The sequence below is a fragment of the Mangifera indica genome, chromosome 8 (assembly GCF_011075055.1).
Source record: "Mangifera indica cultivar Alphonso chromosome 8, CATAS_Mindica_2.1, whole genome shotgun sequence".
NCBI classification, from domain to species: Eukaryota; Viridiplantae; Streptophyta; class Magnoliopsida; order Sapindales; family Anacardiaceae; genus Mangifera; species Mangifera indica.
In genome coordinates this window covers 7,462,912-7,485,636 of record NC_058144.1, presented here as the reverse complement: position 1 = coordinate 7,485,636, position 22,725 = coordinate 7,462,912, and the positions used below count along the sequence as shown (strand labels likewise).

Below are 22,725 nucleotides of genomic sequence, written 5' to 3'. Positions count from 1 at the left end.
AGGTTGTCAGCACTAAAGACAGCGATCAAAGGGGTGAAAAAGAACTTTAGGTTTGGAGGGAAAATTGTGAGTTTTCAAAGTTAAAAAACTTTAGACAGAGATGAAGTCGTTAGTTTTAAGACTTATGAAAAAAATTAATGAATCATGTATTTTTTTAATAGTATTAATAAAATGACAATTTTATTCTTATCTTTAATAAAAAAATTTAATTGTAGTTGGCCTATAAATAAGATTTTAAGTTTTTTAAAATTTTGTAGATGCGATTTTTGAAACACATCAAAACTTGAGTGGAAAGGAGTCCTTTGGCCTTCTTTGTTTTATTCTTACTTTGTCTTCATGTCTCTGGTTCATTGCCCTGCATCTTCTTTCTTTTTCTTTAATAACATCCTAATGGCCACACAATTACGAGATGACTGACCAATCACAAAAAGACAATTCATACGAGGAAACTTCACCAAATTATATTTAAAAAAAAAAAACTAACTCTTAGGTTTATTTAATAATTCATTCAATTAATAATATTAAATAGTATAGTGTTTTCAAGGTTAAACAAGTTTTGTGTGCATCCTAAACAGCCCTAGTCCTAAAAAAAGAAAGAAAAATTAAAAAACAACTAAAACAAAACTAAAAAGTTAGAAAGTTTTACAAAATATCTAAATTTTTTTGGATATTATGGAACGATTGTTTTATTTAAAGAACACCCGTTTTGGTTTCTATTATAACTGTTTTAGATGAAGATAAAATTATTATTAAATTTGTGTCATAGTTATTTATAGTAGAAAGAGATCATTCTATTACCTGTTTATGATTTTAAAAAAGGTCAAAGGACTATTTTACCCCCAAGTTTAAGTGTTATCCCAAGTCACATTAATAAGGTTTGAAAAACTCTAAATCTCACTCATCCGTTAAAAATCACAATTATAGTTAAGAGTAAAATAGTTATTTAATAAAAAATTTAAAAAATCTAAAGTTTTGTTACATTCCCCTCCTCAGTTTGAAAACTCACAATTCAACCCCTACCTAAGTTTGAAAAATCAAAATTTTTTCCTTAGGATTTGCATATCATAGTTAGAGTTATTAGAGATAGTCATCTCAGATGGTATTGGCTCTCCTTTCAGGCTTAACTCTCTCTGCTGATCACTTCTCAATGATCCGCGTAGGCTATTTCCTTCGACAAAGATGAAATCATCTTCGTTGGAGTGTCTTCATCTCAGACGAAGATGATTTCATCCACCCATCAGCATAACTTGTGACTGGGCTGACTTACTTAATTTGGGCCTGAATGTTACGTAAATTGAGCTAATTTTATTGACTTCGTTCTGATTCGCAATGTTTAGAAATTAAAAAAAAAACAATATAATTATATAATAACAAATTAATTAATTGTATACTTAAATATAGAAAAAAAAAATTGTTACTATAGTTTATGCTGGAACGAAAACAAACAACAAACAGGTACCCGACAGCTACGGAGTATCCAAGTTTGTAGGAGATTTTCTGGTTTCCAAAGCAGTGAACAGAGGGAGAGACAAATCAATTATTCTAAACGCCAATCAAGACTAAACCAACATTCTTTCGATTCTAAAATCGTTTAACTTAAACGAAAAAATGCCATCTTCTCCATCTTCATCTCCTTCTTCAACCTTGTTCACTTCTTCTGGACCTCTGGTCCCAACACTCTGCTCCCGTGGAACCCATCTTTATCTTTGTATCATCATCATCATTACCAACATGTGGTCCTTTCAACACCCATAGAAGGTAATTTTTTTTCGATTTTCTCTTTGAGGCTTTTTGTGCCCGCTTGTGTTTGTTGGGATGCAATTTTTGTCTTTTTTGTCAATGGTTTCCAGAGCTGAAACACCTGCCAGGCCTTTCCCAAAATTTTCAGTCTTTTACATATTGCGAACTCTTCATAGTCCATTTTATGGTTTAATGTTTCGCAAAAAGATTCCCTTGATTGCGCTGCTGATATTTTTCTTCTTCATAAAGTTTCGCCTTTTCAGCTTCCGGGCACATCTACATTTTATGCAATTAATTATTACATCTCTTGTGAAATGATGAGTAGTTGAATAATTTGTAGAGAGCATGAGCAGGCGCCATCATTTTTCACCTATTTCTTCAAGCTTTTTATTATTTTGTTCTTTTTTGAGCAAATGTTTTCGGTTAAAAAGATTGAAACAACTTCAAGTTTAATTTTTGGCCCCCCCCTCATGAGATTGAGGAAGCGTAGACAATGCTTTCCTTCTTGCTCTTCTCTTCACAGAGTATTTTCCCCCGCCTTCCCGTCTTTTTTTTCTTGGAAATTATTGCACTACATGATTTTTATCTCTAGTCTATTTCTCATTCTATAATTGATCAAAGCTTTATTTTTTTTTTCATATTAACAAAAATTGCTGTTGTTAAGTGATGAATTTATAAGTGATGGATTATTTTGTTGAAAAGTTAGATGATTTCATTTAAATTCAGTGAAAGAAGATCCGCATATTGTTTTAACAGCTCAAGCCCCCTTTACCTATTCACCTCTGTTATGCAGTCAATTAACGCTCAAGGTGCTTTATAAATTAAAATGTAGGTTGATGAGGATGAAATCTATTGGAGGCAGAAGAAGGGTGATGAAGAGTTGGAACGGTCACAGAATTCGACTCATGTATTATCACAGTTAGTTCAATGTTTCAGTAAGTTGAGATTCCTAATACCCATCTTAGCAGTTCTTTAGCTTTATTTCTCCTTCAAAATTAAATATTTATCAGTCCTGTATTTGTGTCTGGGTTTTTTTAGAAAGTTTCTTGGTTGGTTATAACATGACAAGATAAAATGCGCTGATGTAGTTCTTCCATTTTAATCCCGTGATTTGAACGTCAATGCATTGCTTGGCTATTGGGAATGTGGTTCATTCCCCCAACATAAGGTGTCACATGTGCTTTTCTTTAGACATTAAGGTGGTCTGGGAAGCCGCTGGAACACTATTAGACCGACAGGGTATCTGCAATGAATGTAGGCTGATAGCTCACTAAAGATGTTTTCCATTGAAAGACACTGGATAAGATATATGCCAATGGTAGCACCATTTTGCCTCTGAAGAATAATTTACTTAGTTTCAAGTTACTAGAAAGAACGGATGCCTCGTATTGTTCTATCATGTTGAGCAACAGAAACGCCCAAATTTAACCCATCATATACTCTGTATGGTGACTGAAATATGTGGCACAAATTTTCAAATTCACTGTGGCTTTTTAATCATATGTTGAGTTTTCTTGATGCTAAAAATTTAAAAACTGAGTTTTCCTTTTCTGTTAAAGGTTCTTTATGTTATTTATCATTTATTACCATATGTTGCTTAAAAGGCTTCTGTTTTGTTTAACCCATCGTTGTTCTGACTCAAACTTAAAAGGCTTCTGTTTTGTTAAGAGTTGGTACAGACTTAAGAATCATGGTAATCAACACTTTTAAATATAAAATTTGCCAACTTCAAGGCTGCTCAGCCACTTTTTTAACGACTCAACTTTTCAATTTAAGGTGACTGAACTGAATTATCACCTTTGATGCATGTTCTGTTATCTCACTCATCAGTTTTTGGTAATTGTAGCTAATGCTATGGTTGGACCACGAGCCTGGATAGGAGGGCTCTTTAACCGCACAAACAATAGACGTAATGAGAAGTTTATCAACTACACTTTGACTCCTCCTCAGGTAAGAGGAACTGCCCGTTAATGTTGTTCTGCCATCCAGCATTTTCTCAATATTGCATCAGTCACTTTGTTACTCTCACACGTATACACAGACAAATACTAGTGTCTGTGCGTACAAGTGATAACATGTTGGTTGTGACATTTGTTCAATTGCATATAGGAGTCAATGTACTGAACCTATTCAGGTAGAAGTTTGAATGTGGTAATTTAAAGCAAAATCCTTTTGTCTTTTGTTAGTGTGTCAGTATGATGACATTGTGCTGAAAGAAACTATGGATTTTAGTTAGTGAGATTAATGCTTTTTCTTACTATTTGTTTTTTAATTTCTTATTAGGAACATGAACTTCAAAGACTTCAAGAACGGCTACAAACTCCTTTTGACGAGAGTCGCCTTGATCATCAAGTACTTTCTTAATTCTTCTGAGACTTTAATTTTTCTTAAACTTTTTCTTTTTCTCCAATGTTTATCCTGGTGTCGATTTACTAAACTATAGAAACAAGTACATTAATCAGACTTGGTTACCATGGTGATTTATGACATTTCACGGATTATCAATATGGCACTCTCTTCCCTATGATTTTCAGTATAAGTAAAATGGGGTACCTCGATCAGAATATATTTAAATTACTATGTACACAGAGACACAGAGTTTAATATTTCTCAATGCAAAATCTCAGCAGCAGTTTTCAATGATGCCTGATTGACCGTGCATCTCATCTCTGTGTATATTTTATTTTCTCACACATCTGCATTGAGGATGTGCTTGGTTATTATGAGCTCCAGTCTTGTCTTACTTACATGTTGCTTGTATTAATGTTTTAACAAATTAATTAATAGGTATCATTGGCCATTTCAAATGACAGGAATCTCTTAGAGCACTATGGCATATTGCCTTTCCAGATGTTGCCCTAAATGGCTTAATCTCTGAGCAATGGAAAGAAATGGGATGGCAAGGTCCTAATCCGTCAACCGATTTTAGGTACATTTTTTTGTTAATGTGAAAATATTTTATAAAGTGGTTGAGAGCCATTAGAGCAGAAATGTCTCAAGGATGAACATTAAATGAAAAGAAAGAATGGCTGTCTTTAAGAGCTTTGATAACTTGGTTGTTTCTGATGTCACAATAATGCATGTGATAAAAAAAGGGTATTCAGTTGTTTTCTAAACAATTACAATATTTAAAACTGATTTCTACTTATTTTATTAGGGGTTGCGGTTTTATTTCTCTTGAAAACTTGCTGTTTTTCGCCAGGAATTATCCGGTATGTCTCCTTTTTTGTTGTATGGCTGCCGTAAGAAATTATATAATTAGTTTTTTTTTTCCTTCTCATTTTTGCTCACCTCTTTGTATGATATTTTATTTCTTCTCAGTAGCATGGATACCTAAATTTGTACAAAAATGAGTTATACTTGATACTAATTGTATAAACATTCAAATGAAGGCATCTTTTCGCAGGTTGTTGTTCAAGCAAGATGGGAATCGAGCAACTTGGGAATACCCATTCGCTGTTGCTGGCATTAATGTGTCATTTATGTTGATTCAGATGTTGGATTTATTCTCAGGTTTGTTAGCAAATTCATTGGTGACTGATATCACATTCTGTTGTTTGACCTTCTAGAGTCTGAAAAGTCAGAAGAATATGGCAAAGGTGTTTGGTTATTGACTCAAACTTTCAATCAATAGGAGGCATGATCACTCTATTTTATCCATTAAATTTGAGTTTCTCTTTAGAACACCCAGTTTGATGAAATTATTTTTTCAATTAATCTTTCTTTATTTTCTCTTTATTGCCTTCCAAACAGTTTGGACTCTCAATTGTGCAAATAAATTGATGTGAAAGAAAAACGCTTTTATTGAATCAAAAGAACAATTACAGCAAAAAGGGTTACAAACTGCCTGGTGCTCCACGGGGAAAACTGATCTGCAGAACTCCTCTGCATACAATTCTTATCCCTGAATACTCCATTCACATTCCCCTATTCCTTAATGTGCCTAAATAGTTAATTCTCTCATTTATTTTCAATCCTAACTCTAATTAAATTTCTAATTTAAATTTCCCTCCTATCTAAACTCTCTGTCTTTCCTCGTTACTCTGATAATGTTGCTTCATTTGCTGCTTGCTGCCTTCCATATGTTCTGCCGTCTTCCTTACTCTCATTTATTTTTCTTTCCTTATCAGTGTCGCATTCCCCATTATCATTTATTCTCCATCCTAATTGAATAATTCCTAAATTACCCTAATTCTTCCTAATCTATTTGTAGAGCCTAAGAATTCCTCCCATGCAAGAATTAAAAGAGGCTACAACTGCGAAAAAATCTAGTTGCATAAAAGAAATACTGCAAATGCTATCAGGATGTTGTTGGTTGATCTATCATCTGTAGACGCAAAGGGCAAAATGGATGTTGAAACCTTAAATTTCTAATTCTCCTCCAAAATGGTTTCAACATCCATTTGGAGAAAAGAAGAATTCAGTAGCCCCAAACTACTTACCTCATAGAAGAGTGTCCGCAATTAAAGACTTTCCTCCATTGCGTGGGCGAAATGTCAACCTTGGGCAAAACATGGTACTTTCTTGCATTTGTAACGGTTTTTGCTGTAATTGTTCTTTTGATTCAATAAAAACATTTTTCTTTCACACCAATCTGTCTGTGCAATTGAGAGTCCTAACACGAACTTGTAAACTGCCTCACTTTCGTTTAAAACTCGAGCTCTAGATTTTGAGTTGGCAGGCTGCCCAAATGGTTTGTTAATCTTCTTCTCATGGTTATTATTTCTTGAGGCCCTGATTTCATTACTTTATTAGTGCTGTCAATGATGGCAGCCCTGTACAGCTGAGAAGTTTCGTGTTTTTTGCTTCCGTTGGATTAATCAAGTTGAATTTGAAATCCTTCATTATATACATAAAATCTTAGGGAAAAAAGTTGTAATTGTTCTCATATATTTCTTATGCTTTTTGCAGATAAACCAAGATGTCTTCCAGGAATAAATTTTATCAGAATATTAGGAGGTAAAAAAATTTCAGCTCCAAATAATTGATGCTCAAGTATCATAGTATTTCCTAAACTGATTATGAGTTTCTAATTTCAAAGTTCTTTAGCTCATTGTTTGATTGTTCACAATTGCAGAAGATGAAAAAGCCTTTGATGTACTATACTGTATAGCTTTTGAACTGATGGATGCCCAATGGCTTGGAATGCATGCATCCTATATGGAGTTTAATGTATTTTTTCTCTCTCTCTCTCTCTCAAGTACACACTTATGGAAGATCTTTGAACATTTCAATACTGCAAGTATACTGGTTATTTTGGATATTTCATCTGTTGATAGTTTTTTGCTGCTAGTTACTGAATCTTTTCTTTCTTTTACATGTTAATAATACTACTTGATGGCTTCATTTTTAGTGCTAGGTGATAGTGAATATATAAATGTTTGTGATGTGAAGTCAGTGTTCTCTTTACAAGTTTTAAAGTATTTTCCATTCCTGCAGGAGGTTTTAAAAGTGACCCGGCTGCAATTGGAGAGAGAACTTTCTTTGGAAGATGTTCATCGGATACAAGATTTACCATCATACAACCTGTTGTACCAGTAACTTTTTTTCTGCAACTCTTCAAACTCATAAAAAATTACCATGGACAGTTTTGCAATGAAACTGAATATTTTGATCCAAAGACCTGTAACTACTCTTGGACACCTGAGTTTTTTACATCTGATATTTGTACCGAAGAATGGTGCAAGACAGTTTTGTGGATCAATTTGTCATTGAACCCCGAAATGTCTAGACGACTGCAGCTGGACTTTCAGATTGACATACACCTTGCTCCTAATCTATTGTCAAAGTATTTTGGCGTTTATATGGCAACCAATGTGAAACAAAAGACGAAGGCCACTTCTGCAGAAAGCTCAGATAATGTAAGATGATGCTGTGTAGACATTAGTCAATATGATGATTAGACTGAAACTGGAGCAAATATATATGCCCATGGAACATGAATTTGCATTTTGCTGCTTTTTCTTTGTAGTCTTCTCATAATTTAAAAGAGCCTCCTCATAATCGTAACTGCCATCCCACATACCAATAATTTAATCTCCGGTTATAATTTTGAAAATTTTTAACAGGTATGTAATCACATTTAGGCTCGAGAAACTCTCATCACCAATATTTGAAAAATTTAAACATCCACTTTTCTATTAAAATTATTCTTTAAAAGTATGGGTAAATTTATTATTTAACAAAAAAGTTTTAAAAAATTAAAATTCTATTACATTTTATTTTTTTAATTTAAAAATCTAATAATTTAAAAAAAAAAAAAAAGATAATTTTTTTTAGGGTTTTTTTCACTTCTCTATTGACCATGACCTTTTCAACCATCCACCAACCTTCATCTTCGCCGGATACGGTATCTTTAGCTGTTCCAAATTTTATGACTATGACTGCAACTACTGTATTTCATTATATTGGGCCTTAGTTGGGACCAAACTATCACGTCCAATTCAACAACCAGCATGCACTATTTATGGAGGCAACTCTAAGCAACTTTGCTAATCAAGTAGTTTTACAGCGTCAAAATTCAAATAATGAAATGTAATTTTTTATAAGCTAGCGTTAACTTGCTTATTACTGCAAGAATCTTTAAACAAAAATGATGTGTAGGGTTGTCTTCGATTGAGATATTCAAGCTTGAATTGAGTGCAAATCAAATGAGTGAGTTCAAACTAATAATTAAATTTATTTTCATAAACAAGTTCTAATTAATTCGAATATTCGAGTTCAGAATATTAACTTAGATTGAATCTAAAATTAAATTGTTTTTAAATCGAGTTTGAATTGAATCTTAATTCATCAATATTGAATTGATTTCAAACCAACTCTTTTGAATTTGAACCGTTCTCAAGTTGAGTTATATTCTGACTTGATCCAGATTGAATTCAACCTTCTTTAATTGGTGAAAGATGTCTAGTTGTTGTAATGATGTTTTCATCTTAACTTTTTACGATAGAAATGTGATTGTGTGAAAGTTGATTATATGGTTTTTTTTTTTTCTTTTGGTAACAAGTAGTCTTGGCCACGGTTCATGAATCGGTGGTTTCGATTCGGAATCACCAACTCACGGTTCAAAAAAATAAGAACCCTAATTCGAAACTATTATAGGATGGTTTGTAACCGGTTCAGAATCGACATTGAACCAACGGTTTCGATTTATGACTCCGGTTTAAAACCAACATTGAACCTTCAATTCTAATACACGACCTTGATTTATTTTTTTTAAATTATTAATTATAATAATTAAAAATTAAAAAAAATGCTTGAACTTAATTTTTCAATTAAACTTCCTACGTATCTTCTTGGGGTTTAGAAAAATTAAAACCTACGTAGTTCGCTTCCTTTTGTTTATCTAATAGCTGACAGTATTCTCTTACATTATCATCTTATATACATAAATTTAATACATGACATGCACATCTAATATGAAAAAATCTACCACCTAAATTGGGTTTGCAAATTTTTATTAAATTAGTTATTGAAGTCGTATTTTAAAATGCATTATCAAATGAAATTGAAAAAATTTTAAAAACTAATTTATATTCTTTTAATATTCCTTTAATTATTTTATAAATATTATCGACCATATGTCGGTCATCAAACACTCTAAGTGCTAAAATTCTTTTTTGTAATTGAAATTTATCATCTATCCAATAACAAGTTATACTCCTATAAGAGTAAACTTGTTAATAGTCATTCCAAATATCACTACATATAGATACACGTTTATCAAAATTTATAAAAAATTGAATTAATTCTTTTTTTATTTTTTATATAAACTTAATAATGATCTTTTTAATATGTTTTTTGGAATAATTTTATGTGCAGGATTTAATGCAGTTTTACAATAATTATTTAAAAACCTAAATTTTCACCAAAACTAAATGCTAAATGATCTATTGCTACAATTTTTGTAATTTTTTCCTTACTTTTATTATCACTATAAATAAATAAAAATTTATGTGTAGAACTATACGTAGTTATTTGTGTTTGACCGCTATTTTGCCCCATTTTTTCTAGATGTTTCGATTCCAAGTGTCTTTTAAACGTTTCATATTTATCTCCTTGTTTGAATTTATAATTTGCTTACAATAATTGGAAACAACTTCAAAATTATCATCTTCTTTTTGTATTTTTTTGAAATGAATCTTGAAAATACCAGAGGTAGGAATTTTTTTGGGTTGTTGTTTCATCTCCATTTGTTGTTGATGTTGTTGTTGTTTCACCTCTACATATTGACTTCTACTTTCTTGTGTTAAAAAATCATCTATAAATTGATTTTCATTCATATTTTATATATGTGAATATTGACCGAATCTTTTATTACCTAAAGAATTTTCATTACTTATCTTTTTTGATAATAAATAAAATTGATCATATTATTAATTATGAAAATAATAAAAATAAAAATAATAAATAAAATTAATTATAGAGATAAATTTTATAATTAATTATGAATTGTATAATAGAAATTAAAATTAAAATTAATAAAAAATAAAGAAAGAATTTAATTAAATTTGAGAGAATTTGATTGAAAGATTGGGAGAGTATTGAGAATTGAGAGAATTAAAAATGAGAATAAATGAGAGAGTTTGAAAGATTAAGTGAGAGAATTGAGAGATTGAGAAAATATTTATAGAAAAAAAAAAAAAAGGGGCAGGGAAATGAAATTTTGAAATTTTGCAGGGGACACCGAAAATGCAGGGGACCATCCCCTGCAAAAATTGAAAATGGTTTGCAGGGAACCAAACGGTCCCCTGCAAATTCTTTTTTAAATTTTTTTTTTTTTAAATTTTAAAAATTTAATATAGCTAATTCAGGAAGCATTGAATTGGCGGTTCGACAATTTACAAATAAAAGATACTTAAATTTACAATCTTTTATACATATAATTTTCTTTTTTATCATTCAAACTATCTTTTATAAGTAAAATTGATTAAATGTTACTTTGACGTGTCAATTCATTCTTTTTCCTTTCATTGGCAATCCACTAATAGATTAAAAGACTCCAACCTCACTGGAATATAAATTCATCAGTATATTGTCTCTTCCACTGGTGATAAGCTTTGATTTTTTACACTGTTTATATATGTTTAGGATCTAGTTTACTATGTATTACTTAAAATTATCAAATGAAGCTCAGTGTTATTCAATAGAGTAATGTTATACTATAACACAAATTATTAATTTCAACATCACATTAAGGATGAATTCATGAAACAGGTAAGGTGGTTTCGTGTAAATCTTTTAGCTTTGTAAATATATCATCATTCTTATGCCAATATCACGTGGGTTATAGTGATGTATGACAATTTATTTGATTAGGTCATAGTGATGTAAAGCTCAGGTCATATCACTATTATGTTGAGGTGGCACATTACGATTGGTTGGATAACTGTTCCCCTAATTCGGGTTAAAAATAAGACTGGTGGGCTGGGTGACTGGGCAAGCAAGGCCAGAAAGGTTGAAAAGTGGGAGTGGCACAGCTGAAGAAAGGGAAGGTGGGGAAAAAAAAAAAAAAGGTAATTAGTTTCAGAATTCTTTGTTTTGTACAATTTAATTTTTTAAAAGTTATTTCTAGCGCACATATCAATGATTTTAACAGATTAATTCAACTTAAGATATTAAGGATAATGGCGAGTTTGTAATTCATTATCAATACTTTCATGTTAATTGTTTATCAAACAAAATTAATTTAACTTTAATTGGCCTCTACTGGTGTGTCGTTAATTCGTCGCAGAAAGAAGAATGGAAGCAGTAGAAACGAGTGATGAATCTTTGAGTGGGCAAGTAGAAATATGGCAACACATGTTTAGCTTTGCAGATTCAATGGCATTAAAGTGTGCTGTTGAACTCCGTATAGCTGACATTATCAACTCTCACGGTAGAGCCATCACTTTGTCTCAATTAGCTTCATCTATTGGCTCAACTTCCCCGGGTATCTCTTATCTCTCACGCATCATGAGGTTGCTTGTCCACAAGAAAATCTTTGCTGCACATCATGATTTGAACGGTGAAGGGGAGACCCTCTACGGGCTAACCAACTCATCCAGATGGCTTTTACGTGAATCCGAGCTAAGCCTGGCACCACTGATATTAATGGAGAATCATCCAATGCTAATGGCTCCTTGGCACTGTTTTAGCCAATGTGTGAAAGACGGTGGTATCGCTTTCAAGATAGCTCATGGCAAACAGATCTGGGATATCGCTTTACAGAATCCTGAGTTTAACAAGTTGTTCAACGACGGCTTGGCCTGTACGTCCAAGATCATTGCTAGAGCAATTATATCAGGATACAAAGATGGGTTTATTAGCATTAATGGATCCTTGGTGGATGTAGGAGGCGGCACTGGGAATCTTATCGCTGAGATTGTGAAATCGTATCCACATATTAAAGGAATTAACTTTGATTTGCCTCATGTTATTTCCACAGCTCCCATGTTTGATGGTATCTCTCATGTTGAAGGGGACATGTTTCAAGCCATCCCCAAAGCTGATGCAGTTATAATGAAGGTAATTAATGACCTCGCTAGCCTCTTTTAGATTTCTTATGTCACTCTTAATTATTTGAATCTCTGTATACATAGTGGGTACTGCATGATTGGGGCGATGAAGATTGCGTGAAGATTTTAAGAAATTGTCGAAAGGCAATTCCAGAGAACACAGGAAAGGTGATAATAACTGAGATTGTTGTGAGACCTGATGGCAACTGCCTATCCGATGACACGGGACTGGCTTTAGATTTACTGATGATAGCTCACAGCTCGGGCGGAAAAGAGAGGACTGAGTTTGAATGGAAGAAAATATTACAGGAAGGCGGCTTCCCTCGATACAATATTATCAACATTCCTGCAATACCCTGCATTATTGAGGCCTTCCCTGAATAAATAAACAAAATCAAACTCCACCATGTTTTCTGTTGTTGTTCTAAATAAAGTGTCGGTTAATTTGCTTAATAATTTTACCCCTGTAGACTCTGTGCATTTGTTTAATGGGTGATCAATGGCCACTTTCATCACGTTGCCATATTTTACGGGAGATTATGATATGATTGGACATCAGTCTAATTATAATATGAAACTAGTGGTGGTAGTCGGTAGCATGTCAAAATAAGTCTGTCAGGTCTGATGGGACTTGATTCTAGAAAAATTGGTCGGATTACATTTATATATTATATCATGATTGACATTAATAACAATTTTTCTATTTAAATTATCATTGTATTAACGAAAAAAGTATTATAAAATATCAGTTATTATAATTCCTTTTTAAATTTATTTTTTATTATATCATGATTTGATTGATATCAAACTATCTTAATGCTCTAATTTATAATAACCTTATATAATTATTTGTTATTTTTTTAAGTATTTAGTTTAGATAATATAATGACTGATATATTTTGATGGCTTTTTGAGAGGATTTGGTGATTATTAGATATAAATTATTAAAATTAGATAATTATAAATAATTATTATGTTTAATTAAATATAATAAAAAATATTAATATATTATTTTACTTAAATTCTTTTGTGTATAATTATTTTTAAATATTTTTTATATTATTTGTTATATTAATTAAAAATATGATTACTTTTACCCTAAAAAATTAATAAATAAATATATAATTATAATTAAAATTAAAATTAAAAAATTATTACCTTTATATTATCTATTATATCATCATTAATAATAAAAAATATTTTTATTATTTATAAATAAATTACCATAATAACTTTTAATTTCCTCCGCAAATTATTTAAAAGACAGCTAGAAGGAGGAAGTTTGTTCAAAGTGTTATTGTGGCTATGAACAAGGGGTTTATGTATCGGTTCGTCAAAGAGTTAGTGAACAGTTGGTAGGTGAAAGTATTTTCAGGCAGAAGCAAAATATTGGGCTATTGAAAATAAGCAAAAAAAAACCTCAATCAGTAGGAGGAACAAAAAATACTTTTCCCAGGTTTATTATCAAACATCCAACATGCACAAAATTAAGACAAAACCAGTCCGTTTCTCCATTAACTCAAACTTCAGTCCGCCACGAATATACTAATCAACTCAACTACGTTTTAGTTTTAATTAAACAAAACTCTAATGAGCACTAATCAATAAATACAAACCATATTTCACAAGGACAATAAATGGAAGGAGATCGGGTGGTGAACAGTGATATTGTTGATTGAGATGATGATAAGATGTGACAAAAATGGAAATGATTGATGGTGAATCTAGTTTTAAATAGGCCAAAGGACTATTTCCCATCCTAGGTAGGTTGTATTCTCAAGTTTCCCCTCTTTAACTTTAATAATATTAAATACTTGTTCATGAGCAGTTAAAATTAACATAACCCTAATTTCTTGAAATTTTATCTCTTTTTACCCTCTTAAACTTTAAAAACTAAAAGTTTCTCCCAGCCTAAGTTTTAAAAATGACAGTTTCACCCTAGAGTTTCGTTTTGAAATCTCTGATGTCATCTTCGGCTTCATTGCTGGTGGCCTCTCCCTCCCGAAGTATTATCTCCCTCCGACAGTCTCTCTCCTCCTATTTGGACACTCGATTGACGCCGAAGAAGCGATGGAAGAGGAAAAACTTTATCGAGGAAGACAAATTGTCTTCCTAGACGAAGACGAAGTTGTCATCTTCATCTAAAAAAACGATCATCTTCCTAAAAGAAGACCTCTAGGAAGACGACAACTTCGTCTTTCTCAATGAAGTTTTTCGTCTTTCATCACTTCTCTGAGGTTGATCGAGCATCCAAATGGGAGGAGAGAGACAGTCGGAGGGAGAAAATGTTTCGAGAGAGAGAGACCGCCAACAATAAAGCCAGAGGTTTCAAAATGAAACCCTAAGATAAAACTGTCACTTTTTAAAATTTAAGTTAGAAAAAATTTTTAGTTTTTAAAATTTAGGGAGACAAAAAAGATTATATTTTAATTTATTTTTAATATTATAAAAAAATAATTATTTTACTCTTATTATCATTAATTTTAATTATTTATGAATAAATATTTAATATTATTAAAATTAAAAAAGAAAAACTTGAAAATGTAACCTACTTTTGGTGGAAAATAGTCCTTTGGGCTTTTAAATAATATAGACCAACCAAAAAGACGAGGGCACCATTTATGTAAAACAATAATTTATTTTACACACTTATCCATGTGGTGGATTAAGCGTCTTTACAGTGCAATGGATATCTCGTCATATTTTCCAGGAAAGTCAGCTTGAGGCCCCCATAAATGCCTCCAAAAATAGAACATTGACATCGACCTTTTGGCAGTGGTGGATTAGGTGCCTTTTCTTGACATGACGTTAAACTTATGATGGAAAATGAATTCTTAGTTTTAGAATTTTTTCATCAAAGATTTATTCCGTTTATTTCTTTTATAAAAACACAATTACTTAGAATTCTTATTCTTAAGAACTTCAATAAATAAGTGATAAATTGTGTATTTTAGTCCCTAGGTAGAGAGAGGGCTTCCGGACTATTTCTGACACAGGGTATATTGATTTTTCATAATTTCCTCTATTAACTTTAAAACTCATATTTACTCACTCGTAATCATTTAAATATATTAATTTTAAGAATAAAATATTTATTTTATATTTAATAGTAAAAATAAACTTAAATATGATTTCATTCCCCCCTGAAAGTTTAAAAACTAACTTTTTTTCCCTAAATCAAGTTTAAAAAAAATCACATTTTTTCTCTAGGGTTTAGTTTCAAAATCCGGTCACCTTTTTCAATGTCATCGTCTACTTCCCTCCTAACAATTTCCCTTCCTCCGACTACTTGCCTCACCTCCATCTCAACCCCTTTGACGTCCAAAAATGTCATCTAAGAAGAGGAATCGTCTTCCCGAATCGTCTTCGTTGTCTGGAAATATGATTTCTTTTCTCAAACGATATTTATGAACATTGAAGGGGTTGGGATGGAGTTGAGGTAGACCATCGGAGGAAAGGGAACCGTCGGGAGGGAGAGACGACCAATAATGACGTCAGAGAAGGTGACCGGATTTTAAAACTAAACTCTATGGGGAAATGTAATTTTTTTAAACTTGGCTTGAAAAAGAAAATGTTAGTCTTTAAACTTTTAAGGGAAAAAATGAGATAAATTTTTCAAGGTTTAAAGTTCCGTTAATTTTAACCGGTCATGGTGGGTAAATAAGATTTTCAAAGTTAACGAGATAGACTTTAGAAAATCAGCATACCTTGGGTGGGAAATAGTCTTTTGGCCGTAGAGAGAGAGTGAAAACCTTTAATATTGTAATTAGAGAAGTAAATATTTTTGTGTTTGTTGCACCCTATTGTGTTTTCACTATTCTTTTCTATTTATTCTTTATTGTTCTTTCTTTGTGTTCTCTAAATTAAACTATTGGTTATATCTTTGACAAAATATTTCGCAGCAATTGACAGCAAAGCCTACATATATATAGTCAAAACATAAGACCGGTTTTTCAGGGTTTATAAACAAGAATATTTTCTAGTCCTATTCAATTTGTGATGTCAAGATTCAACGGTTCAAGTTCAAATTATGAAAATTAAAGATGCCAACGACTCTTGTGAAGGATGGATTAGCAATTCCTCTTAAAAGAAAAGAAGAGAAGCTAAAGGAGATGTTCGATGAAAATTTCAAGGAGAAAGACAAATACCTTGACAGATATGACAGATACCTTGTACTGGATGAGGAAGTTTTTACTCAACGTGTTTGAAGGAACTACGGCTAAAGACTAATGAGACAAACTACAAACAACGTGTTTGAAGAGCCTTGGAGTCGTGTAATTAACATAGCACTTACCAAGATTAAAAAAAAAAAAAAAAACCACGATTCTCGACTTCTGCAGGGGATTGGCTATAAATATCTCCATCTAACTCCATTGCAAACTTATCAGAGAGATCAGAGAGAGAAAATGGGATCATTAGAAGTTAAGACATTGCTAGAAGGCCAAGCAGAAGTATGGCAATACATGTTTGGCTTTGCAGACTCCATGGTTTTGAAGTCTGCTGTGGAGCTTCGCTTAGCTGACATTATACATTCCTATGGTGGCCCAATGTCGTTGTCCCAAATCGCCTCAAGTATCAACTCTCTCCACATATCCTCATCTCTTGTTCTTTTAGTAGATTCATCACCTAAACTAAATTAAGGATAATTCATGTGTGCCTGTATATCATTTTCTTATTCAGAATAGTGAAACATCCTTTAGTAATTTCGATCTTTTCCTTTGTTTTTTGTTACAGAAATTGACTCCGCTTCACCAAACATTCCCTACCTTGGTCGCATCATGAGAATGCTTGCCCGTAAAGGAGTTTTTGGGGCACATCGTCCATCGGAAGGAGGCGACACTACCTACGGGTTGACTCACATATCAACATGGCTTCGACACGACTCGGAGCTCAGTCTTGCTCCAATGATACTAATGGAAAACAATCTATGGCAATTAGCACCATGGCATTATCTTAGCCAATGTGTCAAACAAGGTGGAATTGCTTTCAAGAAGGCGCACGGGTGTGAGATGTGGGACTTCGCATCACAAAACCCCGAATTCAACAAGCTGTTCAATGATGCCCTTGCATGCACGACCAAGATTGTGATGAGGGCATTTTTATCACAATACAAAGATGGGTTTAACAATGTCAGATCACTGGTTGATGTGGGTGGTGGCACCGGAGGCGAGCTGGCCGAGATTTTGAAAACCTATCCACACATTAAAGGCATAAATTTTGATCTGCCACATGTTGTAGCTACTGCTCCTGAATATGATGGGGTCTCAAACGTTGGAGGTAGCATGTTTGATGCCATTCCTAATGCAGACATCATTTTCATGAAGGTAAAAGTTTAATTGTTTAGATTTCTTATATTATTGATTATCAATCGCCTTACATACGAAACAATGACAATATGTGCATATATATTTTATTAATGCAGTGGATACTGCATGATTGGAGTGATGAAGCTTGTGTGAAGATTCTGAAAAATTGTAGGAAAGCAATACCGGAGAAAACTGGGAGGGTTGTTCTAGTTGAAATCGTTCTGCAGGAAAATGGTGACAACATGTTTGGGAACATGGACTTAGTGTTTGATCTACTGATGTTTGCACACACTACAGGGGGAAAGGAAAGGACTGAACCAGAATGGAAAAAATTATTGGAGGAAGGAGGCTTTCCTCGCTACAATATCATCAACATCCCAGCTTTACCATCCATTATTGAGGCCTATCCGCTGTAACGTCATTAATATATTGTTGTTGTCTGTCATGTCATCTGCTTGCGAGCACGGCCGTGGAAGTTCTCAAATGAATTAATAAATACATTTCAAAAGTTATATAATATTCCGAAAATTTAAAAAAAAAAGGGAACAAAATTGTTGATTGTCAATGATGGCTTCATTTGAGCAGACTGAAATTTAGGGTTCATAAGATCCTTTTACCATGATATATCTTTTGGAGTTTACTATTAAAAAATCAGGTCACAAAATCCATCTAAGTAATTTTCTAGCCACCAGTCGCAGTAGACAACACGCTGAATATATTCATCATCTCTTATGTCTTCTCATACTTGAAAGAAATACTGATATAATGGTTACAGATATATCAGACAAACAAAATAAAATAAAAGTATTATCATAAGATTCAGTTCTAGCTCTTGGCGAGCAGAACAAAGCAAGAATAACTTATTCATCACATTTAAACCAACACAGAACCAAATATTCCAGGATCAATGCAAAAGGAAAGACAAACCCATTTGATTATTGAAACCCAAACACCCACCCATCAATCTTTAAACTTTAGTTAAAATTGTTGTTAAATATAAGAATAAAATTTTTATTTTAATAATAATAATAAAATATATATAATTTTATCTTGTTTTCTCACTAATTTAAAAATTGATATTTCATCCTATAGCTCAACTTTGAAAAACGACATTTCTCTCTCAAATTTTTAGTTATTTTCTTAACCTCTCCGACCACCAATGTTCATTGGTTTCCAACCTAAACCTGACCACCATCTTTATCGTTGTCTCTCTCTTCTCCAAGGGATGATGAAAGACAACTTTACCCCAAATTTAAAGACAATAAAGGATAATAATGATTCGTTTAGACAATGAAACATCGTTCAGACAAAAGTTTTGTCCTTGAGGAGAGAAATGTTGTTGGTCATAACAATTATATATCTTGTAATGGATGAAAAAGTTTTATTTAACCCTTCGAAGAAACTACGACTATAGACTTATGAGACAAACTACAAACAATATACGAGAGGAAGTCTACGTAAAATATGACCTTTCTACTAAAAACAACTGTACAATATGATATTGGATGAATCTTCTTTGCAACAGACACTTAAATGATTGAGGTGAAGATTGATGAAAAAGAAAAACTGCTTTATTGCTTTGTTCATTGTTTGATTCATGAGATACCTTAGTCATCAACTAAATATATAGATCTCACTTATGAATCTTATGCTCTAATAGAGAAGCCAGCCTTGAAGTTGTGTAATTGACGCAGCACTTACCAAAAGGAAAAAAAAAAAAACAAACGTTTTCATCCCCTAATTTTGGAAGGTTAACTACTTTCTTGTGAGTATTCACATGCATATAAGGACAGGTTCAGCTTAAATATCACGGGATATATCCCCTTGTCCCACAAATCATCACATGATTCTCGACTTACTGCAGGGCTTTGGCTATGAATATCACCATCCAACTCCATTATATCAACAAACCAAACTCATTGGTTGCAAACTTATCAGAGAGATCGGAGAGAGAAAATGGGATCATTAGAAGTTAAGACATTACTAGAAGGCCAAGCAGAAGTATGGCAATACATGTTTGGCTTTGCAGACTCCATGGTTTTGAAGTCCGCTGTGGAGCTTCGCTTAGCTGACATTATACATTCCTATGGTGGCCCAATTTCTTTGCCCCAAATCGCCTCAAGTATTCACTCTCTCTATATATCCTCATCTCTTGTTCTTTTAGTAGATTCATCACCTAAACTAAATTAAGGATCATTCATGTGTGCCTATTTATCAATTTCTTATTCAGAATAGTGAAACATTCCGTAGCAGTTTTGATCTTTTCCTTTGTTTTTTGTGACAGAAATTGACTCCACTTCACCAAACATTCCCTACCTTGGTCGCATCATGAGAATGCTTGAGCGCAAAGGAGTTTTCAAGGCACATCGTCCATCAGAAGGAGGTGACACTACCTACGGGTTGACTCATATATCAACATGGCTTCTACACGACTCGGAGCTCAGTCTTGCTCCAATGATACTAATGGAAAACAATCTATGGCAATTAGCACCGTGGCATTATCTCAGCCAATGTGTCAAACAAGGTGGAATTGCTTTCAAGAAGGCGCATGGGTGTGAGATGTGGGATTTCGCATCACAAAACCCCAAATTCAACAAGCTGTTCAATGATGCCTTGGCATGCACGACCAAGATTGTGATGAGGGCATTTTTATCACAATATAAAGATGGGTTTAACAATGTCCGATCACTGGTTGATGTGGGTGGTGGCACCGGAGGCGCGCTGGCCGAGATTTTGAAAACCTATCCACACATTAATGGTATAAACTTTGATCTGCCACATGTTGTAGCTACAGCTCCTAAATATGATAGGGTCCAAAATGTCGGAGGTAACATGTTTGACGCCATTCCTAAAGCAGACGTCATTTTCATGAAGGTAAAAGTTTAACTGTTCAGATTTCTTTTTATAATTGATTATCAATTGCCTTACATTCGAAACAATAACAGTATGTGCATAATTTATTAATGCAGTGGATACTGCATGATTGGAGTGATGAAGCTTGTGTGAAGGTTCTGAAAAATTGTAGGAAAGCAATACCGGAGGAAACTGGGATGGTTGTTCTAGTTGAAATCGTTCTACAGGAAGATGGTGACAACATGTTTGGGAACATGGACTTAGTATTTGATCTACTAATGTTTGCACACACTACAGGCGGAAAGGAAAGGACTGAAAAAGAATGGAAAAAATTATTGGAGGAAGGAGGCTTTCCTCGATACAACATCATCAACATCCCAGCTTTACCATCCATCATTGAGGCCTATCCACTGTAACATCATTGATATATTGTTGTTGTCTGTCAAGCCATCTGTTTGCGAGCAAGGCCAGGGAAGTTCCTTCGGATCAGTCGAGCTTTTCCCTCTCAGAATAAATTAATAAATACTTTTCAAAAGTAGTATAATATTCCACTAAAAAAAATAATAATAACAAAATTGTTGTTTGTCAATGATGGCTTAATTTGAGCATTTTTTGTGAAGAACATGTTTGTGCTTTCAAGTACAATGTGGTTTGTGCAGTTTCAATTGGAAGAAAATATAAAGGCCCTGATTGTTGATTGCCAGTGATGGCTTCATTTATTTCAGAGTCATGTTACTTAATAAGGGCCCATGCCAACTGCAATTATCCGACCATTCTACTGGGACTCCTGCTCAAATTTAAGAACAATATTGCATGTGGCCGAGCAATGACATTTGACTCAAGATCTCGGAACAGTAGCACCAGAAAAGTCTATCACAGGGCTCCGAACATATATTTATTAATATTAAGACAAAATATGCCAGGTGTTAGTTCCTTTTCTAAAGGTTATATCCTCTCATATCGGTTTAAAAATAGTAATATTATATATTTTTTTAATATATAAAAAATATATTATCATATGATTAAGTGTTATTTTATATTTAATTTAAAATTATTTAATCATATAATAATATATCATTTATATATCTAAATTATATATAAAAAAAATGTATACATAATTTTATTAATTTAGAATGACCTAATGCCCAATAATAATCTTTTCTTCCGTCCTTAATTCAATCACTGTTATTTATTCTTCAAATATTCTAAATTTCAAACTGAAATATTATCCCAAATATATTATTAATTATTTCTTTATTACTGTTATTATCATTATTGTTATCTTTATTATGCAGTCCTAATATTATCCACTACTTTGAAAACCTTAAGGGGACATTTGATTTGGATAATATTTTATTATCAAAATAGAAATATTACCTTGAAGATAGATTACTTAGAAGATTACTGGATATAAATGATTACTATGTTTGATAAAATTTGATAGGTATAAATAATTATTGTGTTTGGTTAAAGGTAATAAAAGATTACTAGTAAATTATTTTACTTAAATGCCCTTGAATATAATTATTTTAAAATATTTTTATATTATTTGTCATATTAATTTAAAATAAATTTATTTTTATTTAAAAAAATTAATAAATAATAATATAATTTAATAAACTTAAGAATCTTTAAATACCTAAGGTGAATGTGGTAATCAGATTACCATATATATTACCTACCACGTTAACATTGGTAATAGAAGATTACTGTAATATTTTATTACTGACAAACCAAACAAGGGAATAAAAGATAGATTACCAAGGTAATCCTCAAAACCCCCAACCAAACGCCCCCTAAGTGTTTTTTTTTTTCATCTTAACATTTTTTCCTACCCAATTTTTTTTTTTTTAAAATCTCTCATATTTTGTTATTACTTCAATCACTACTAGTGGTCAAATCATTTTTGTCAATCCCACTTTGAATTTTTCGTTTATTACCCGTTTGGTATATGTTATCAACTGAATTAGATTACCATGTGAGCAAATATATTCTGATAACTGAAAATCATCAAAAGTTTTCAATTAAAGCTTTAAATCTATTGATTTCTCCTTCTAATCAACGTATTAGACCAACTTAACCCCAAATTTTATATATATCAATAATCTTTTCTTATGGACTTTCTCAATTTAATCATTATTATTTATTCTTCAAATCTTTTGAATTTCTAATTTCAAATATTATCATAATTAAATCAAATATATTATCGAAACTAAACCAAATACATTATTTTGATCAATCAAATATATTATCAAAATTAAATCTAATATTATGTCCTAATAAAATTATACAAATTATACTAATCAAATTAAATATACTAATCATTGTTA

General features: G+C 32.3%; 4 protein-coding genes across 7 annotated transcripts; all 4 read left to right on the top strand.

The window, feature by feature from the left end:
• Nucleotides 1–1,450: 1,450 nt before the first annotated feature.
• On the top strand, nt 1,451–7,694 carry LOC123223023 (ELMO domain-containing protein A-like). Of its 3 annotated transcripts, none has more exons than XM_044646078.1 (10): nt 1,451–1,758; nt 2,573–2,675; nt 3,587–3,690; nt 4,024–4,092; nt 4,554–4,669; nt 4,898–4,952; nt 5,133–5,253; nt 6,652–6,699; nt 6,818–6,912; nt 7,180–7,694. In XM_044646078.1, exons 3-10 carry the CDS (start codon nt 3,595–3,597, stop codon nt 7,279–7,281), a joined length of 702 nt encoding a protein of 233 aa, XP_044502013.1. In that variant the 5' UTR covers nt 1,451–1,758; nt 2,573–2,675; nt 3,587–3,594; the 3' UTR covers nt 7,282–7,694. The 3 variants fall into 3 exon arrangements, with proteins under 3 accessions (XP_044502013.1, XP_044502011.1, XP_044502010.1); XM_044646075.1 differs by lacking the exon at nt 1,451–1,758 and adding an exon at nt 1,891–2,264; XM_044646076.1 differs by lacking the exons at nt 1,451–1,758; nt 4,898–4,952 and adding an exon at nt 1,890–2,264 and having other exon boundaries at nt 5,147–5,253.
• A 3,424-nt stretch (nt 7,695–11,118) lies between these two features.
• On the top strand, nt 11,119–12,692 carry LOC123222473 ((R,S)-reticuline 7-O-methyltransferase-like). Of its 2 annotated transcripts, none has more exons than XM_044645260.1 (3): nt 11,119–11,255; nt 11,474–12,246; nt 12,321–12,692. In XM_044645260.1, exons 2-3 carry the CDS (start codon nt 11,482–11,484, stop codon nt 12,618–12,620), a joined length of 1,065 nt encoding a protein of 354 aa, XP_044501195.1. In that variant the 5' UTR covers nt 11,119–11,255; nt 11,474–11,481; the 3' UTR covers nt 12,621–12,692. The 2 variants fall into 2 exon arrangements, with proteins under 2 accessions (XP_044501195.1, XP_044501196.1); XM_044645261.1 differs by having other exon boundaries at nt 11,165–11,252; nt 11,472–12,246.
• A 3,916-nt stretch (nt 12,693–16,608) lies between these two features.
• Nucleotides 16,609–18,219, top strand: LOC123223203 ((R,S)-reticuline 7-O-methyltransferase-like). Its single transcript, XM_044646300.1, has 3 exons — nt 16,609–16,808; nt 16,971–17,560; nt 17,659–18,219. Exons 1-3 carry the CDS (start codon nt 16,643–16,645, stop codon nt 17,956–17,958), a joined length of 1,056 nt encoding a protein of 351 aa, XP_044502235.1. The 5' UTR covers nt 16,609–16,642; the 3' UTR covers nt 17,959–18,219.
• A 1,241-nt stretch (nt 18,220–19,460) lies between these two features.
• LOC123223147 ((R,S)-reticuline 7-O-methyltransferase-like) lies at nt 19,461–21,098 on the top strand. Its single transcript, XM_044646243.1, has 3 exons — nt 19,461–19,664; nt 19,827–20,416; nt 20,512–21,098. Exons 1-3 carry the CDS (start codon nt 19,499–19,501, stop codon nt 20,809–20,811), a joined length of 1,056 nt encoding a protein of 351 aa, XP_044502178.1. The 5' UTR covers nt 19,461–19,498; the 3' UTR covers nt 20,812–21,098.
• The last annotated feature ends 1,627 nt before the right edge of the window (nt 21,099–22,725 follow it).

What these genes read in the sequence shown, in the direction of transcription:
- LOC123223023 (XM_044646075.1), top strand. Translation starts at nt 2,154, where the DNA reads ATGTTTTCGGTTAAAAAGATTGAAACAACTTCAAGTTTAATTTTTGGC. An exon ending in GATGTTGGATTTATTCTCAG is followed by an intron (nt 5,254 to 6,651) that starts GTTTGTTAGCAA and finishes TGCTTTTTGCAG; the next exon opens with ATAAACCAAGATGTCTTCCA. An exon ending in CATCCTATATGGAGTTTAAT is followed by an intron (nt 6,913 to 7,179) that starts GTATTTTTTCTC and finishes CCATTCCTGCAG; the next exon opens with GAGGTTTTAAAAGTGACCCG.
- LOC123222473 (XM_044645260.1), top strand. Translation starts at nt 11,482, where the DNA reads ATGGAAGCAGTAGAAACGAGTGATGAATCTTTGAGTGGGCAAGTAGAA. An exon ending in CTGATGCAGTTATAATGAAG is followed by an intron (nt 12,247 to 12,320) that starts GTAATTAATGAC and finishes CTGTATACATAG; the next exon opens with TGGGTACTGCATGATTGGGG.
- LOC123223203 (XM_044646300.1), top strand. Translation starts at nt 16,643, where the DNA reads ATGGGATCATTAGAAGTTAAGACATTGCTAGAAGGCCAAGCAGAAGTA. An exon ending in GTTGTCCCAAATCGCCTCAA is followed by an intron (nt 16,809 to 16,970) that starts GTATCAACTCTC and finishes TTTTTGTTACAG; the next exon opens with AAATTGACTCCGCTTCACCA. An exon ending in CAGACATCATTTTCATGAAG is followed by an intron (nt 17,561 to 17,658) that starts GTAAAAGTTTAA and finishes TTATTAATGCAG; the next exon opens with TGGATACTGCATGATTGGAG.
- LOC123223147 (XM_044646243.1), top strand. Translation starts at nt 19,499, where the DNA reads ATGGGATCATTAGAAGTTAAGACATTACTAGAAGGCCAAGCAGAAGTA. An exon ending in TTTGCCCCAAATCGCCTCAA is followed by an intron (nt 19,665 to 19,826) that starts GTATTCACTCTC and finishes TTTTTGTGACAG; the next exon opens with AAATTGACTCCACTTCACCA. An exon ending in CAGACGTCATTTTCATGAAG is followed by an intron (nt 20,417 to 20,511) that starts GTAAAAGTTTAA and finishes TTATTAATGCAG; the next exon opens with TGGATACTGCATGATTGGAG.